General features: G+C 39.5%; 2 protein-coding genes across 9 annotated transcripts in view; one reads left to right on the forward strand and one right to left on the reverse strand.

Moving 5' to 3' along the window:
* LOC126935030 (tripartite motif-containing protein 3) overlaps window positions 1-17139 on the forward strand; it is a 172194-nt gene that overhangs the window by 91761 nt on the left and 63294 nt on the right. The window lies entirely within an intron of this gene.
* The window catches only part of DNHD1 (dynein heavy chain domain 1), a 75506-nt gene that overhangs the window by 43158 nt on the left and 15209 nt on the right, over window positions 1-17139 (reverse strand). For all 8 annotated transcript variants that reach the window (XM_050756023.1, XM_050756024.1, XM_050756026.1 and 5 more), the window contains 3 exons: window positions 8832-9086; window positions 8584-8721; window positions 8397-8448 (listed from right to left, as the gene is read on the reverse strand). In XM_050756023.1, coding sequence (XP_050611980.1) covers window positions 8397-8448; window positions 8584-8721; window positions 8832-9086 — 445 coding nt within the window. The remainder of the gene's footprint in view (window positions 1-8396; window positions 8449-8583; window positions 8722-8831; window positions 9087-17139) is intronic.

Genomic DNA, 17139 nt, shown 5'->3' on the forward strand with positions numbered 1-17139 from the left:
CATTCTCTGCTCATGAGTGAGTTAACACATACATCTATATCACAAATGTAAAATACCAGACCCATGGAGGGGATTTATTAGTTAGGGTTCATGTGCAAATTACATAATTTACCCTAGCTAGTCTAAGCAGGGAGGGACTTATTACAGAATATTAAATGGGTTGCAGAATAATTAGAAGAGCTAAGATACAAAACCACTGTAGGTTGAGCATCTAGCACTGCATGCTGCCTGGCAAAATGGGATGTCACTGTCACACCGTCAACTACAAAACACACTGCCCCTGCTATGATCCACAGAATGGATGGCATATGCCCTGACTTTCCCCCACTTAATTCAATTCTGAATCAAAGTCTTTTGTAGATCTAACTGGTGGATCCTAAATTGTATATGACACCTAGCTGCAGGCGAGTCTGGGAAGTGTAGTTTGTAGTCTCTGGCATCTGCAGAACATAGGAGTTGGTGGGAAGGAATATTGAACATGCCAGTCCTCAGTTACCTGTCTTAAAGAATATTCTTGAACTTAGCCACTCATTAACTCTTTAGGAACAGGTTAATTGACAAGTTTAGTATTTGTGTTAAAACTTGACACAAAATAAAGGAAAGAATTAAAATGTCCAGAAATAAGAGCCATACTATCCACACCCAAGCCCTATAGTACTCTTAGCTGATCTCTTCTCTTCTCCAACTGTACTCACTCTCCAGGAAATCTCATCCAGCTTTATGACTGTAAGTACTATCTATTTGCTCCCAAATTTATCTGCAGCCCAGATCTCTCACTTAACTCCAATCCCATTTAAATAACTGCCTACTTCACTTCTCTATCTGGGTGTCTAACATGCACCTCAAATTTAACAAAGCCAAAATGAACTCTAATTCCTCCCCGCCAAAACTGCAGTCTTCCAATTTCAGTAAATGGAAACTCTGTTCTTCCAGTTTCTCCAACTGAAATCTTTATAGTCACCTTTGACTCTTTTTCACATACAACACATCCCCCCATTTAAAAATCCTGTTGTCTCTACTTTTAAAATATATCCAGAATCCACCAATTCTCACCACATTTACCACCACCTGCCCTTCTCCCCCATCCCAAGTCACCATCATCTCTTACGGCATTATTGCAAAAGCCTTCTAACTTTTCTCCCTGCATTGGCCCTTGCCTCCTACACCTTGCAGTCTCTGCTCCATATAAGAACAAGAATGATCCTTTAAAAAAAAACGCCAGAAGAGATTCTGAGAAGATGATGGCAATGGCAGCATCATTTTGAAATCTCCCCCAAATGCCCACATAAAAATGATAGAACAATTAGATAGTAAAACAAAAATGCAAGTATAACATTTTTTAACAAATGAGGACAAGGGATCCTCATAAATCCTAAAATACAAGTAGGTAGGGTCAAACCACCTGCAACCTCAAAATACACATGGCATCACCATTTGTGATGAATGATGCAGAGGGAAACAATGAAGCAACAGATGGACCTAAGAATAAGAAAACCCCCAAACAGCCATCAAGCATTTACTGGGAGGCAGAGGGCCCATTTGAGAACAGCAGGTAAAACTGGAAGGGGGTTTTACCCCCTCCAAGAACAGGTGAGGTAAGGTCTATAGAAGCTTAAGTACTATGCCCTGTGTACTCTTGAAACCAAACACTCAGGACTCCCTTTTGGGACAGAGCTTGTCATGGAGAAAATCCTGGGAGTAGAATAAAGATTGAGCAGCCATAGAGAAAAAGGAAAAGTCTAGATGAAGGTAGGGGAGGGAAACCAGAAAACCTCAAAAAGTAAGCCATCATTTTTTTTTTTAATACAGAAAAACAATAGAAAGTGAAACTCAGAGGTCAGGGAACTATTTTGAAACAAGTCTTCTTTTGAAAGTTAAGAAATGCTAAAATTTCCAGTTTTCTATGAGCAGCAGAAAAGTATCAACATCAAACCCCATACCAAGCTTTTATAAGAAAAAAACAAAGCAAGGTGTAGAATAAATCCCTAGAGACAATGAAAGCATGTCAAAAACCAGAGCAAAACTATAGCCCATTTCAAAACAAGCTAAAAGACACTAGAAACATGATAGAAGTCATGAGAGGACACATATCAGAATTAGAAAAACTCAGAAATTATGTGACAGAACTATGGAAAGAATTAGAAATGAAAGAAGAAACAATTTCATAACGGAAATTTAACTAAAATGGGACATAAGAGCAAACAAACTCAAAGGATAATTTCTTAAGAAAAATAGAAGGCAAAATAAGGTAACTATACAACTAAAAAGGAAATTAAAAAATTTTAGAAGATTTCAAGAGAAAGGGAGAAATACTGGGGATGGGTGAAAAGGATCTAACGTATCAGTAACAGGATTCCCCGAAGAAGAAAACAAAGCAAGGGAAGAGAACAAATATTAAAAACTGTAATTCAGAAAAACTGTTCTGAAATTTAAAAAAGATATAAAGCCACATTTTGAAAGAACATACCTGAGAATTCTTCCCCAGAATGTTAAATACCAACACATATTCTAACTAAAATAACTAGATTTCAATAAAAAAGAAAAAAAATCTAGGCAAAAAGAACAAGTGATTTTGTAAAGAAAATAAAATTAGATTATCAGAGGCTTTTTGATAGCAACTCATAATATCCTAAGAAAACAGAATAACATATTTAAGATATGCAAAGGAAAAAAGTATAAACCAACAACTTTATATTCAGCAACACTAACTTTCAAAAGGTACAAATTGTTATCAACATAGAAGGACTTCAGAATTTTGTTCCTACAAGCCCTTCCTGAGAAATGTAGTAAAAAGTGACCTTCGGACAAACAAAATCACTAGAAATACCTCAACACAAGGACTGCTGGCGGGCTTAAAGATATTGAACTAAGATTAAGTGAGGGATAGAAGGGAAAGAGTATAGTATGAAATGACGATGTAGAGATTGCTGGTGATTCTCTTGCTTGCCAGGTGGACAGAGACTACCTGAAGAATGGAACTCTGAAGGCACATTGGTTGATTGCCCAATAGCTATTCCCTTCTCCCTTCCTCTATGGTTGGAGAACTGCCTTCCATGAGACACTGAGAATGTCAGTCATTTATTTCCCAGCCTTTCTTACAGCTAGAGGTAGACACATGACGCAGATTTTGATGGTGAGATGTAAAAGTGAATCTGACGGGGAGTTTCCGGAAAAGGTTCCTTTTCCTGGCAAAAAGTGAGAGTCAGACACAGAGCTCTCTTGTTAATCTTGCCTCTCCTTTTCTGCCTGATTTTGCTTGAGAATGGGATGCTCGACATTGCAGCTTGTCTTGCAACTATGAGGCAACAAGCCTGAGAATGAAAAAACAAAAAAACAAAAACCACTTCATTGCGGCCTCCTCTGCCACACATACCTCTCTTACAGAATTGGCTCTTAAATATAGCTAAAAGCAGGAAAGAGTGATGGAAAGATACAAAGAACCTGGTACTTGATGATCACTTTTAAGCCACTGAACAAGCTCTGGAAGCACCTACTTCAAGACTTCCTGTTTTGTTTTGTTGTTGTTGTTGTTGTTTAGGCCACTGTGGCTGAATCTAGCTGCATCATGAATTTTCTAGTTATAGGTGTGTAGTTTTGAGTTAAGATTACTTAATCCAAAATCAACCCCCATACTCAGGCCCATATAATAGATGTTTATAGCCAAACACAAGCACAGCTGAAGACTGCAACCTCCCCCACGATACACAACCTTCTAAGAGGATCTGCCCTTGCCTGTAGCTAAAAGCCAGTTATTTCGCACCATGACACGTCCCCTTGCCATAGCTTATGAATAAATCATGCAATCTACAGGAGAGGCTGAATCAATCATACTCCTTGTCTTGAAATTGGAACTAAATCAGTCTCACGGACAGGAAAACTTAAAGATCACATAAAGTCAAGTATGGAGTTGGTGCCATAAAAAGTTTAAGTTATTTGAAAGAAGTAGTTATAAGGGAGCAGAAAGCCCAAAGGAAGCAGAGATAACTGGTCTCAGGAATCGGGACAGGGGAACTGGAAAGATGCACAGAGATGAAAAAAGGATAATCAGAAATTTGAGAGACAGGGGTTCTCTTCCTGATATTCTAGTTTCAAATTCTGTGAAGATGGGTGCTGTTACTTCTTCTGTACCTTTGAATTTAGTAATTATCTGTTTCATGAGCTCCAAAATATAAGACAAGCTTGAAGAGCAGTGATTCAAGGTGCCAAGACCTATGAGAGTGCTCAGGCAATATGGTGCTATACAAAGTCAATTGTGATTCCAAGCAATGGAAAGAAAAGCTATTTTTAATGGAATTTGGCAAAATAACATACCAACAAAACAAAACAAAAATCACTAACTTCATAGCCAAGGTAAGAATGAAATAAACTTTGCTTATAATGAGAATTTTTTTCTTTTTAATTTTAGATATGGTATCTCTGTCACCCAGGCTGGAATGCAGTGGTGTGATCATGCCTCATTGCAGCCTCAAACTCCTGAGATCAAGCAATCCTTCCACCTCAGCCTCCTGAGTAGCTAGGACTACAGGTGCACACCATCATGCCTGGCTAATTTGTAAATTTTTTGTAGAAACAGGGTCTCACTATGTTGCTCACACTGGTCTCGAACTCCTGGCCTCAAGTAACCCTCCCGCTTCGGCCTCCCAAAGTGCTGGGATTACAGGTGTGAGCCACTGTGCCTGGCCATAAGAAGAAATTTGAAATCAACTAAATCAAAGAAATGTAATTTACCTGCCATTTCTAAGGGATTTGGGACTTCAACTGAAAATTCATATGTATTGATATAATACATATAAGTCAACATGGAGTTGAATTTTAAAATATCAATCCAACTTGAAAGGCTTCAATGATATAGATCTTTAATATAGGTTTCCTTGAATGAGTGACTCAGACATTCCACACAGAGCAAAGCTTCTGGTTAAACATATTTATACGACTCCTCATATCTCCAGGGTTTCTTTCTCACAGAGCGGCAAGGAAAAAAAAGAAATCTTTCCTTCTCTCTCATCTATAAGTCTACTCACAGTCACACTGCTTCCCTCTATATTTCCTCTTCCTGGTCCTACTGTTCATACCTCATACTCCATAGAGACCTTCCCTGTGCAGTCCCCTTGCAAAAAATCAGTTTTCATTTTTTACATTACATCTCCAAGCTAATTTCGGCTATCCCAACCAAAATGTATATCAAGAGATTATATAATTAAAATTAGGCAATTCTTCGTCTCTTTTCAGTGTAACAGATTTATCTTACCGCAAATATCAAAGAGTTATTCCAATCTTAATAGGATATTGCCATATTAAAGTTTAAGGTTTTTGAATTTGACATCTGACAGATGAGAAAAGTGATTATCTGATTGTGCTTTCTGAGTTTTGAACTGCAGAAAACATCTGATAAGACTGTAAGGACGTCAGATAGTAATAGTAATACTCTCTTGTTTAGTTGTAAAATGTTCTGTGGAAAATATTGGAGAACACAGTTTAAGACTGGAGAATATGTTGCAACTATTTTATTAATAATACACTGAGTATTCTTTTAGTGATTAGAATCTAGTCAATGTATACATTTCTATTGAAAAGGAGTTAATTTTCATACTTTTGTGTGTAAATGGGGCTACTGAAATTATTTTGTAATTTAGTTAAAAGGCCATACAAATTTTGCCTCATTTAAGTAAAAGTTTTCTCAGTTAGATGCATCTTTCTTAAAGACTACTAGTAGTGTTTTAACTGCTACTTCTTTTTTTTTTTTTTTTTTTTTTGAGACGGAGTCTGGCTCTGTCGCCCAGGCTGGAGTGCAGTGGCCGGATCTCAGCTCACTGTAAGCTCCGCCTCCCGGGTTTACACCCTTCTCCTGCCTCAGCCTCCCGAGTAGCTGGGACTACAGGCGCCTGCCACCTCGCCCGGCTAGTTTTTTTGTATTTTTTTAGTAGAGACGGGGTTTCACCGTGTTAGCCAGGATGGTCTCGATCTCCTGACCTCGTGATCCGCCCGCCTCGGCCTCCCAAAGTGCTGGGATTACAGGCTTGAGCCACCACGCCCGGCCTTAACTGCTACTTCTTTACGTTTATTCAAAATGTACTCCACTTTTTAAACTTTTATTTTAGATTCCGGGGTACATGTGCAGGTTTGTTATATAGGTAAACTCGTGTCACAGGAGTTTTTTGTACAGATTATTTTGTCACGGTACTAATTCTAGTACCCAATAATTGTTTTTTTCCATTCCTCTCCTTCTGCTCACCCTCCACCCTCAAGTAGGCTCCAGTGTCTGTTGTTCCCCTCTTTGTGTCCATGAGTTCTCATCATTTAGCTCCCACTTATAAGTGGGAGTCACAACAAAACCAAAATTGACAAATGGGATCCAATTAAATTTAAGAGCTTCTGCATAGCAAAAGAAACTGTCAACAGAGTAAACAGACAACCTACAGACGGGGAGAAAATATTTGCAAACTATGCATCTGGCAAAGGTCCAATATCTAGCATCTATAAGGAACTTAAACAAACTTACAGGAAAAAAAAATGGCCCCATTAAAAAGTGGGCAAAGGACATGAACAGACATTTTTCAAAAGAAGACATACATGTGGCCAATAAGCATATGAACAAAAAGCTCAATATCATCGATCATTAGAGAAATGCAAATCAAAACTTTTTCATTTTTTTAAAGAATTTAAGGACAACAGAACTTTGGTTCTGACTGGGCACGGTGGCTCATGCTTGTAATCCCAGCACTTTGCAAGGCCAAGATAGGAGGACTGCTTGAGGATAGGAGTTCACGACTAGCCTGGGCAACACAGCAAGACTCCATCTCTACAAAAAATTTAAAAATTAGCCAGGCATGGTGGTATGTGCCTGCAGTTGCAGCTACTTGGGAGGCTGAGGCAAAAAGATGACTTGAGCCCAGGAGGTTGAGGCTGTACCACTGCACTCCAGCCCGGGTGACAGAGTGAGACCCTGTCTCAAAAACAAACTAACAACAAAAAGAACTTTGGTTTTGATTACTCCATTCTATTAATCTGATTTTCCATTCAGATCCCTTTTTTCTTCAAATTTTGTAGAAAAGTTTAAAAAATGGTACTATGAATACCCTTATTCATCCATTTAGATTAAACAATTATTAACATTTTGTCACATTGCATTATTTGGTTTTCCTTCTATCTTTTCATTCCCCTAAACATTCTGAAGGTAAGATACAAGCATCATGACATTTCACCCCTAAATATACCAGTCTGTGTGCTTTTTGAAAAGCAGAAGGGACAACCTAACGTGAATATTTTCAGTTTCACTGGAAATTAGATTAAAAATGCAAGAGGTTTTTTTTTGCTCCTTTTAACCATTCAAAAAATACTACAGCATATTTATAACATGAATTAGTACCGCATATGGTGAGAAAATATTGTGAAATGTCTGATTTATCTACATCTTTAATACTAATAAAGTAAGAAGGCACATCTGTAGCACGTATTTCTATGTGCTGAGCACCATACTAGACACATGACCTCTTTTAATCTTTAAAATAATTCTTCAGGTTAGGTATGTTTGTTATTCCCACTTTGCAGACTAGTAAACTAATGAGTCTGACTCCAGAGCCTTACTTCTTTCCACAGCACCATGTAAAACAAATATCAATAGTCTCTATCAATTAACCTAAATTTATTTGGGGAAAATAATGTGCCCCAACTGGTGTATAATTTGTAAAAGACACAGAATCCTTGCAATGAACCTTTTTGCTCCTTGTCACCTATTTCCTAAAATTAATGCTATGTCTTTAATTCTTCTGATAGAAGTTGAATGGGGAAATTAAAAAGTATTGATGAGTCAGATGTGACTGATTGCATTTAATGATTTTATTTGTGACAGCATTAGTATCCTAAATAAGAGAAATGTGAAGATATATTTCCACCCTGATGGTTAATAAGTGTGAAGATTGATAATCAATAATAATTAGTAACCATGAAATGTTTCAATAATACCGATGAATTAATCCATATGAAATGAAAGAGAGCTATATGACATAAAGCAAGTGTTGAGCAAGCAGAGCTCTTCAAACAAGTACAAATTTACTTAGCAATAAAGTTCAGTAGTAAATGAAATGCAATTATGGCACTGGAGAAAAACCTCACACAGTTTTGGATGAACCAGGTTTGGAAGGACAATATACTCACACTCTTTCATACACCCTCTCATTGCACGCACATACACAGAAGCACGTGAATTTGTGAGCAAAAACACTCCCTGACCTTTCTACCCACAACACACATGTGCAGTACCCAGGTTAGAGCTGTTCCATCCACACCCAATGCCTGACTCTATAGCCTGGAACTCCTGCCTTCTTCCCATGCCATTCGTACTTGTGCCCTTACCCTCCTTCGGCCTTCCTACCCCCTGCCTAGGTCTCCCTAAATACCTTCAGAATACGGGGAATCCGAAGAGGTCTTCAGGTCTGCAGACTGTACTACCTTCATGCCAGGATATGGAGAAGGGGCAGAAATGGGAAAACAATGAGGGATTCAAACCAGGTTGTGAGAGTCTGATTACTCAGAGGATAGGAACTGGGAATTCCCACAGCCAGCTCTCTGCTCAATCCAGAATACCTGTAAGGCAGAGGTCTTGACAGACTGTAGGCCTCCAGTTAGAATCTGAATCATATTTTCAACACAGGGCACATGAGACAGTTGGTCATGATCATCAAAGACCAGCTGTGATGAGAGAAAGGGTTTCTGCCTTGGGGCCTGTAAAAAAAAGGGTCAGGAAAGGTCGAGGGGCTAGATGTCAGTATACATTCCTCAGCATCTGGCCCTGGACTGCCTGCCACCTCCACATATGCCACCCACCACCTCACTTGAAGGATGTTGGCCACAAAAGAGGTTATCTGCTCTTCCAAGATAGAAATGAGGCTCTGACAAATCATGTAGTCGACCAGGCGGGCAAACTTTCCCAGCTGCAGCCACCAGGCCTCTGCTTGCTTCAGCTTCTGCTCCAGTTGTTTGCGCTGTACCCTCTGAAGGTATATGGAGCCTTGGCCTGCCCTGATCCTGTCGCAGTTTTGCACTCGCTCCTGCAGGCCCTGTTGCATGTGGTATGTGTCCTCGTGAACCTGTAAGCATAGAGTGGAAACTCACCAGAGATAGGGTGATGGAGAGCAAACCAGCCACCCACTAGTCTGTGCAAACTCTCAGGTCCTGGAGTCTGGGACCTAGAACCTAGATATACACATGGAGGGCTCCTTTTTAGCAGAGTTTACCCCCACCCCACCTGACCCCCTCAATTTTTAAGTGACCAGAGAAGATATGAAATAGAGAACACATATTGAGAGGTCACAATGTGCTAATACAGTAGGCCAGGCCTGTCTACTGAAAACCCCCAGGGTGAAACTCAAATAGAAAATTTGTGTATATGTAAATGTAAGCGTTCACAATGCATAGAAGAGACAAAAAAAAAAAAAAAAAAAAAAAGACGGGCTGAATAAAGCTAAATAATAATTTCAGGATATGGACTCTGGGTAATAATTAGGCCAGGTGATGTGGCCTGCTGAGTAGAATGATATTGCTTTATGTTACAATAGAAGCTGTTTCTGGGCACTGATATAGACTTTCTATTAGAGGAGAGGGAATGTGGAATAAGAGCCTGGGAGTCTTTTTGTGGGTTCTTTCAGATCTGGGAGGTTCCCCAGCCTATAAAGGCTGCTGACAATTGCCAACACTCTGGGCTTTCACTGTTGAGGAACGGAGAAGAGGTACCAGAAAGCTATGCTTGGCCAGATGGATCCTTTGTCTTCCATGCTCTCCTGTCCCTTTTGATGCTCCCTAGAGCTTGTGATTAGAACTGATTGGTGTCTGTGAATTGTACTTCTGGTATCCATGAGCTCAAGCCCCAATCTTCTCAGACCCAAGCGTAAGACAGTTAAGTCCTAAGCATGGGACATCAAATACATACATGCCCTATGCGTATGATGATTTTGTATATGAGACTAAGTGAAGTGTTCTTTTCCATGTTCTAACAATACTCCCCAATACCCAGTGCTTCCCACTTCATAACCCTTAGTCTAGTGTACCATGATTTTGTTATTTATATAACTCATCGACTACACTGTAAGCTCCTTTAGGAGGCGATCTTATTACACCTTATTTCATTTCTCTATTGCTTAACACAGGGCCTGGCATGGGGTAGTTCCACAGTAAATGCTTGTAAAAAGAATGTATAATCTCACATTGAAAGAGCCTACTGAGTGCTATTAGGATAAAACCATACCAATGACAACAATAATAATTGCTAATACCATAGAACATAATCAGTATACATTTTTAAAGCACCAATACTAGGGGTGATAACGTACAAATTATAAGAAAAAAATGTTTAGGACGGGCACAGTGGCTCATGCTTGTAATCCCAGCACTTTGGAAGGCCAAGGAGGGTGGATCACTTAAGTTCAGAAGTTTGAGACCAGCCTGGGCAACATGGTGAAACCTGATCTCTGCAAAAAATACAAAAAATTAGCCGGGCGTGGTGGTATCAACTGCTGCAGTCCCAGCTACTCGAGAAGCTGAGGTGGGAAGATCACCTGAGCCCGGGAAGTCGAGGCTGCAATGATCCCTGATCATGCCACTGCACTCCAGCATGGGCAACAGAGTGAGATTCTGTCTCAAAAATAATAAAAATCCTGGAATTCTATGCCTAGTCAGAGTATCATTGAAGTTTGAGGATAAATAAAAACACTTTTTAGATATACAAAGACTCAGAAAATTTTCCATCCACAGATTCTCCCTTAAAAAAAATAAGGAATAGTATTAATATATTCCGGGCAGAGGAAAATGAATCCAAGAGGATAAAGTATTCTACAAAAGATTTGGTGGGTAAAGAAATCTGTGAGATACATTGTTAATTTTAAATAGTGCTATGGCCTGTGTGTTTGTGTCCCTCCAAAATTCATATTTTGAAATCTGAACCCATAAGGTGATGGTATTATGAGGTGGAGTCTTTGGGGAGGTGATTAGGTCATGAGGTCTCCAGTCTCAGGAATAGGATTAGTGCTCTTAAAAAAAAAAAAAAAAAAAAAAAAAAAGGTCCCAGATCATACAGTATTTGTCTTTCTTCGTCTGGCTTATTTCACTTAGCATAATGTCCCCAGGTTCATATGTGTTGTCATTAATGGCATTATTTCCTTCTTTTTGTGACTGAATAATATTTTATTGTATATATGTATTAACATCACAATTTATTTAACCATCCATCCATCAATGGACACATCGATGTTTCTATATCTTGGCTATTGTGAATAATCCTGCAATTAAAAATGGGGGTATAGATATCTCCTTGAGATACTGATTTCATTTCCTTTGGGCATATACACAGAAGTGGGATTGCTGGATCATATGATAGTTCTATTCAAAGGGTTCAAACTTTTAGTTGTAAGATGAACAAGTTCTGGGAATCTAATGTACCGCCTGTGTGGTAATGGATGTGTTAATTAATTTGATTGTGGTAATCATTACACAATGTATACATCTATCAAGTCATCACATTTTACACCTTGAATATATTCAATTTTTATTTGTTAATTTTATTTTTAAAAGGCCCCAGAGAGCTGGCTAGTCCCTTCTGCAGCAAGAAGGTGCCACCTATGAGGACTGAGCCCTTGCCAGACTCTGAATCTGTCATCACCTTGATGTTGGACTTCCCAGCTTCCAAGAATAAATGTTTGTTGTTTGAAAGCCACCGAGATTATGGTATTTTGTTATAGAGGCCTGAGTGGACTAAGGCAAATGAGTAGGTTATAAAACAAGAATGTTCATAACAATCTTGAAGTAAATTCCAGGAGATGTCAATATAAGAGTAATGGGAGGAAGAGGGAAGGGAAAGAAAAGTATGATAATGCCAAGGTTCTTATTCCTCTTGGGAACGACATGGATAAAAATTCATACTTGTCATTCATTCACTCAACAAATACTCACTGAGCACCTACTAAATGGCATACCCTACAGTAAGCACTAGAGATATATTAGTGAATGAATACTTAAGTCCTTGCCCCTCCAGGAGGAGGGAGACAGCAAACATAATAAATACATAATTTATGGTGTACATAAAAATTAGTATTGGCGGGGTGAGGTGGCTCACACTTGTAATCCCAGCACTTTGGGAGGCTGAGGTGGGTGGATCACATGAGATCAGGGGTTTGAGACCAGCCTGGCCCATGTGGCGAAACCCTATGTCTACTAAAAATACAAAAACTAGCCGGGTGTGGTGGCGGGCACCTGTAATCCTAGCTACTCGGGAGGCTGAGGCAGGAGAATTGCTTGAACCCTGGAGGCAGAGGTTGCAGTGAGTCAAGATCATGCCACTGCACTCCAGCCTAGGTGACAAGAATGAAACTCCGTCTCAAAAAAAACAAAACACACACACAAACAGAGTGATTAGAGTACTATGACAAAACAAAAGAGAGTGAAAACATGTATTTTAAAATGATTTTAAAATATTATTTTAAAATACATGTTACAAAAACTGAAAGAACAGCAAGCAGAAATGAACAAATCTATAGTTGTAGGTAGGAAGGGATATTTAACATATATCTCTCAGAAATTGAAAGACAAAGGAGGTTAAAAAATCACTGTGTCTTGACTGGGTGTGGTGGCTCATGCCTATAATCCCAGCACTTTGGGAGGTCAAGGTGGGAGGATCACTTGAGCTTGGAGTTTGAGACCAGCCTGGGCAACATGGTAAAACCCTGCCTCTACAAAAGAAATACAAAAATTAGCCAGGTATGGTGGCCCATGTCTGTAGTCCCAGTTACCCAGCAGGCTGAGGTGAGAAGATGGCTTGAGCCCAAGGGGGTGGAGGTTGCAGTAAGCCAAAATCATGTCACTGCACTCCAGCCTGGGTGACAGAGTGAGACCCTGACTCAAAAAAAAAAAAAAAAAAAAAAAAAAAAAAAAAATTGTGTCTATAGAATATTTGAATACAACAATGAATGAGCTTGGCCTAACACATATTCTTTTAGGTTGGGTTTCCTAGAAGCAGACCCTGAGACAGGGATTTGGAGAAATGTGATTTATTAAAGGAATGATCTTCAGGGAAACAAGAGCCTCTAAGGGAGTAAACAAAGCAGAAAAGAGAAGGGGAAAGTACCCAGCAAGATCTCAGCTAAATTCTATTTTTGATCTGATCTGGAGTGGGGAAGGAGGCTTTGGAATGTTCTAGTCATATTGTAGAGTTGTCACGCCTTGAAGCAAGTAAGGAAAAAAAAGGCTGAGGAACTGTTCCATATGAGAGAGACTAAAGAGAAGTAAGCACTGAATTCAATACGTAATTCTGGTTTGGATCCTGAAGAACGAAAAAATATAGTAATAAAGGACATTATTAGAATAATTGCCAAACTTTGAATAAAGATTGAAGATTAGATAACAGAGTTGTATCAAAGTGAAATTTCCTAATCTTTGATCATTGTACTATAGTTATAAAAGAAAATGTCCTCGTTCACAGAAAAAACATACTGACATATATAGGAGTTGCTATGATTTGAATGATTTGAATGTGTCTCCCAAAAGTTAATGTGTTGGAAACTTAATTGCCTTGGTAACAGTTTTAAGAGATGGGGTCTTTAAGAGGTAATTAGCCAAGAGGGCTCAACCCACATGAAAGGGTCAATGTTTTGATCATGGGAGTGGGTTAGTTATCATGGGAATGGATTACTGATAAAAAGGATGAGTTTGGCCTGATTTCCCCTCTCCTCTCTCTGTCTCATATTCATGTCTCATCACTATGTGATACCCTCCACCATGGGATGAGACTCTTGCCAGATGCTCTTGGACTTCCCAGCCTCCAGAACCATGAACCAAATAAACTTTTATTCTTTATAAGTTACCCAGTCTTTGGTATTCTATTATAGCAACAGAAAACAAACTAAGACAGGGTAAGGGAGCTGATACCTGCAATTTACTCTCAAATGATTTAGAAAATAATGTGTACATGTTTAGACAAAAAGAAAGAGCATAAACGATAAAGCAAATGGGAAAAATAATCTATATAAAGGATATGTGAGAGTTTATCTTACTATCCTTACAATTCTAATAAGTTTGAAATTGTGTCAAAATACAAAATCACAGAAGGAAGGAAGGAAGGAAGGAAAGAAGGTAAAAAGGGAGGAAGGGAGGAAAGAAGGGAGGGAGGGAGAAAGGAAAGGAAAGGAAAGGAAAAAGGAAAGGAAAGGATGGAGAGGAGAGACAGAGGGAGGGAAAAGAAAAAAATAAGTGTTGGTAAGAATGAAAGGCAACTGAGGCCAGGTGCAGTGGCTCACACCTGTAATCCTAGCACTTTGGGAAGCCAAGGCAGGTGGATCACTTGAGATCAGGAGTTCAAGACCAGTATGGGTGAGATGGTGAAACCCTGTCTCCACTAAAAATATAAAAATTAGCTGGGCATTGTGGCTCACACCTGTAATCCCAGCTACTTGGGAGGCTGATGCAGAAGAATCACTTGAACACGGGAGGTGGAGGTTGCAGTGAGCTGAGATCACACCACTGCACTCCAGCCTGGGAGACACAGCCAGACTCACACCTGTAATCCCAGCACTTTGAGAGGTCAAGGCAGGCGGATCATGAGGTCAGGAGATCAAGGCCACCCTGGCTAACACGGTGAAACCCCGTCTCTACTAAAAATACAAAAAAAATTAGCTGGGCGTGGTGGCGGGCACCTGTAGTCCCAGCTACTCAGGAGGCTGAGGCAGGAGAATGGTGTGAATCTGGGAGGCAGAGCTTGAAGTGAGCCAAGATCGCACCACTGCACTACAGCCTGGGCGACAGAGTGAGACCCTGTCTCAAAAAAAAAAAAAGAAAGAAAGAAAGAAGAAAGAAAGAAAGAAAGAAAGAAAGAAAGAAAGAAAGAAAGAAAGAAAGAAAGAAAGAAAGAAAGAAAGAAAGAAAGAAAGAAAGAAAGAAAGAAAGAAAGGCAGGCAGCTGGAAATCAACATCATTGATGGAAATGTAAACTGGTACAACCACTCTGGAAAACTGTTTGGCAGTGTAAAACATACATATATTCTATTCTAGCAACTCCATTCCTGGAATATATATCCCCAAAAAATAAATGCTTATGTTCACCAAAAGGCATGCATGTACAAGAATGTTCATAGCAGTATTATTCATAATAGCAAAAAACTGGAACCAACCCAAATGTCCACAATAGGAGAATGAGTATATAAATTGTGGTCATTCATACAGTGAAATACTACATAGCTATACAAAAAGTGTGAACCACTGATACCTACAACATTATGGATAAATCTCACAAACATAATGTTGACTGAAAAAAAGTCAGGCAAAAAGGAGCACACACTGTCCAATTCTAGTTATATGAAATTCAAAATGAGACAAAATTAACCTGTGGTGACACAGGTCAAAGTACTGGTTACCTCTGCGGGGTTATCAATGAAAAAGGTACCAGGGAGCTTGCTGGGGTGCTGGAAATGTTCTCTATCATGATCCGGGTATACAAATATATAGCAATACAAATACAAATGCAAAAAATTCAACAACTGTACAGTTAAAATTTGTCTACTGTATATGAATTATACCTTCATATAAAAAATTGACTGCTGGATTTCAAAAATTTATAACTATTTTTGTAACATTAAAGGTAGGATTGAGGAACTGAGAGGTAGAGAAAGGCTGTGGAGCAGCTCACCCCCCATCTCCTGCCTCATTCAGATTGGTACAAGGGCAGGTCCAGCATTTATTGCCTGAAGGCTAAAGGCCGCTGTCTCCTTTTCACTCCTGCACCTTGGCTTTAGGATCCTGACATTGCTGATGCCTTTAGCCCCTTTCCTCTAAACCTCCTGAAGACAGACTATGAATTTCCTTTTTAGCCACACTTCTAAAACATCCAAAGAAGATATCACTGAAGAGTCCAATCAATACAAACTTGTAAAATACACAGAGGTTCTGTTAAATCCAAGGTTTGAAACTCTGTGGAGCTGTTATTGAACGTCTTTGTGCAAAGACGTTCAATAATATCCCTAGGTTCCTGGGATACATCAATGAATGAAACAAAGATCTCTACCCTTGTGAAGGTTACAATCTATCATGAGACATTAGTAAAAATAGTAAGCAAATTATATAGTATTTTTAAAGGTGAGAAGGAAGACAGAAAAAGGAAAACAGAGTAGGATAAGGAGGATAGGTAATTCTTAGAAGGGGAAGGAATTTGACTATTCAAAATTTTGTGAAAATGTTTTATTATAGGTATTTTTAAACATTTAAGATTTCATCCAAGAGCAATCAACAGAAGTTATTGCTTCCTCCTAGGAATAGAAATTCCTTGCAGTTGGCCGGGTACAGTGGCTCACACCTGTAATCCCAGCACTTTGGGAGGCCAAGGCGAGCAGATCACAAGGTCAGGAGATGGAGACCATCCTGGCTAACACGGTGAAACCCCGTCTCTACTAGAAATACAAAAAAATTAGCCAGGTGTGGTGTCGGGTGCCTGTAGTCCCAGCTACTTGGGAGGCTGAGGCAGGAGAATTATGTGAACCCAGGAGGCGGAGCTTGCAGTGAGCCAAGATCGTGCCACTGCACTCCAGCCTGGGCGACAGAGCAAGACTCCATCTCAAAAAAAAAAAAAAAAAAAAGAAAGAAATTCCTTGCAGTTGAGGCCATTTTTGGACTTCAGAGTTCTGTCCTTTGTGATTAACCTGCTCTGATGGAGTTTAGAGCAACAGGTAGAACCCAAAACCTGGCTCAAGCCAGGCAAGATATACCTCCTTCACATTAATTAGTTATTTTCACGAAACCTGGGTGGGCCTCCTCTCTCAGAACTGGACTATCTATACATGGTAATTAGCCATAGTCCTGTGTGAATATCCAGCCCCACCTAACAACAAACCATGATAACAGGCCATGGCAAGAGGCAAGTATACAGGAGGGCCTCCCAGAATTCTAGGCAGGGGGTGTGCATTGCAGATGCAACATACACATAATTAGGAAGGATTCCATCATTGCATCCTTCCACTAACCACAGTGGCCTTCCAAAAGTTTAAGATAGGTTCAAAGATAAGCTCAGCAGCATAAAAGACCAGGATTCCTGTTCTCAAATTCCCTAATTCCCAAAGGTCGGCATAAACAACAGACAAAATAAACATTGATATATTCCTTCTCCTCCCT

This window comes from Macaca thibetana, chromosome 14 (genome assembly GCF_024542745.1).
Source record: "Macaca thibetana thibetana isolate TM-01 chromosome 14, ASM2454274v1, whole genome shotgun sequence".
NCBI lineage: Eukaryota > Metazoa > Chordata > Mammalia > Primates > Cercopithecidae > Macaca > Macaca thibetana.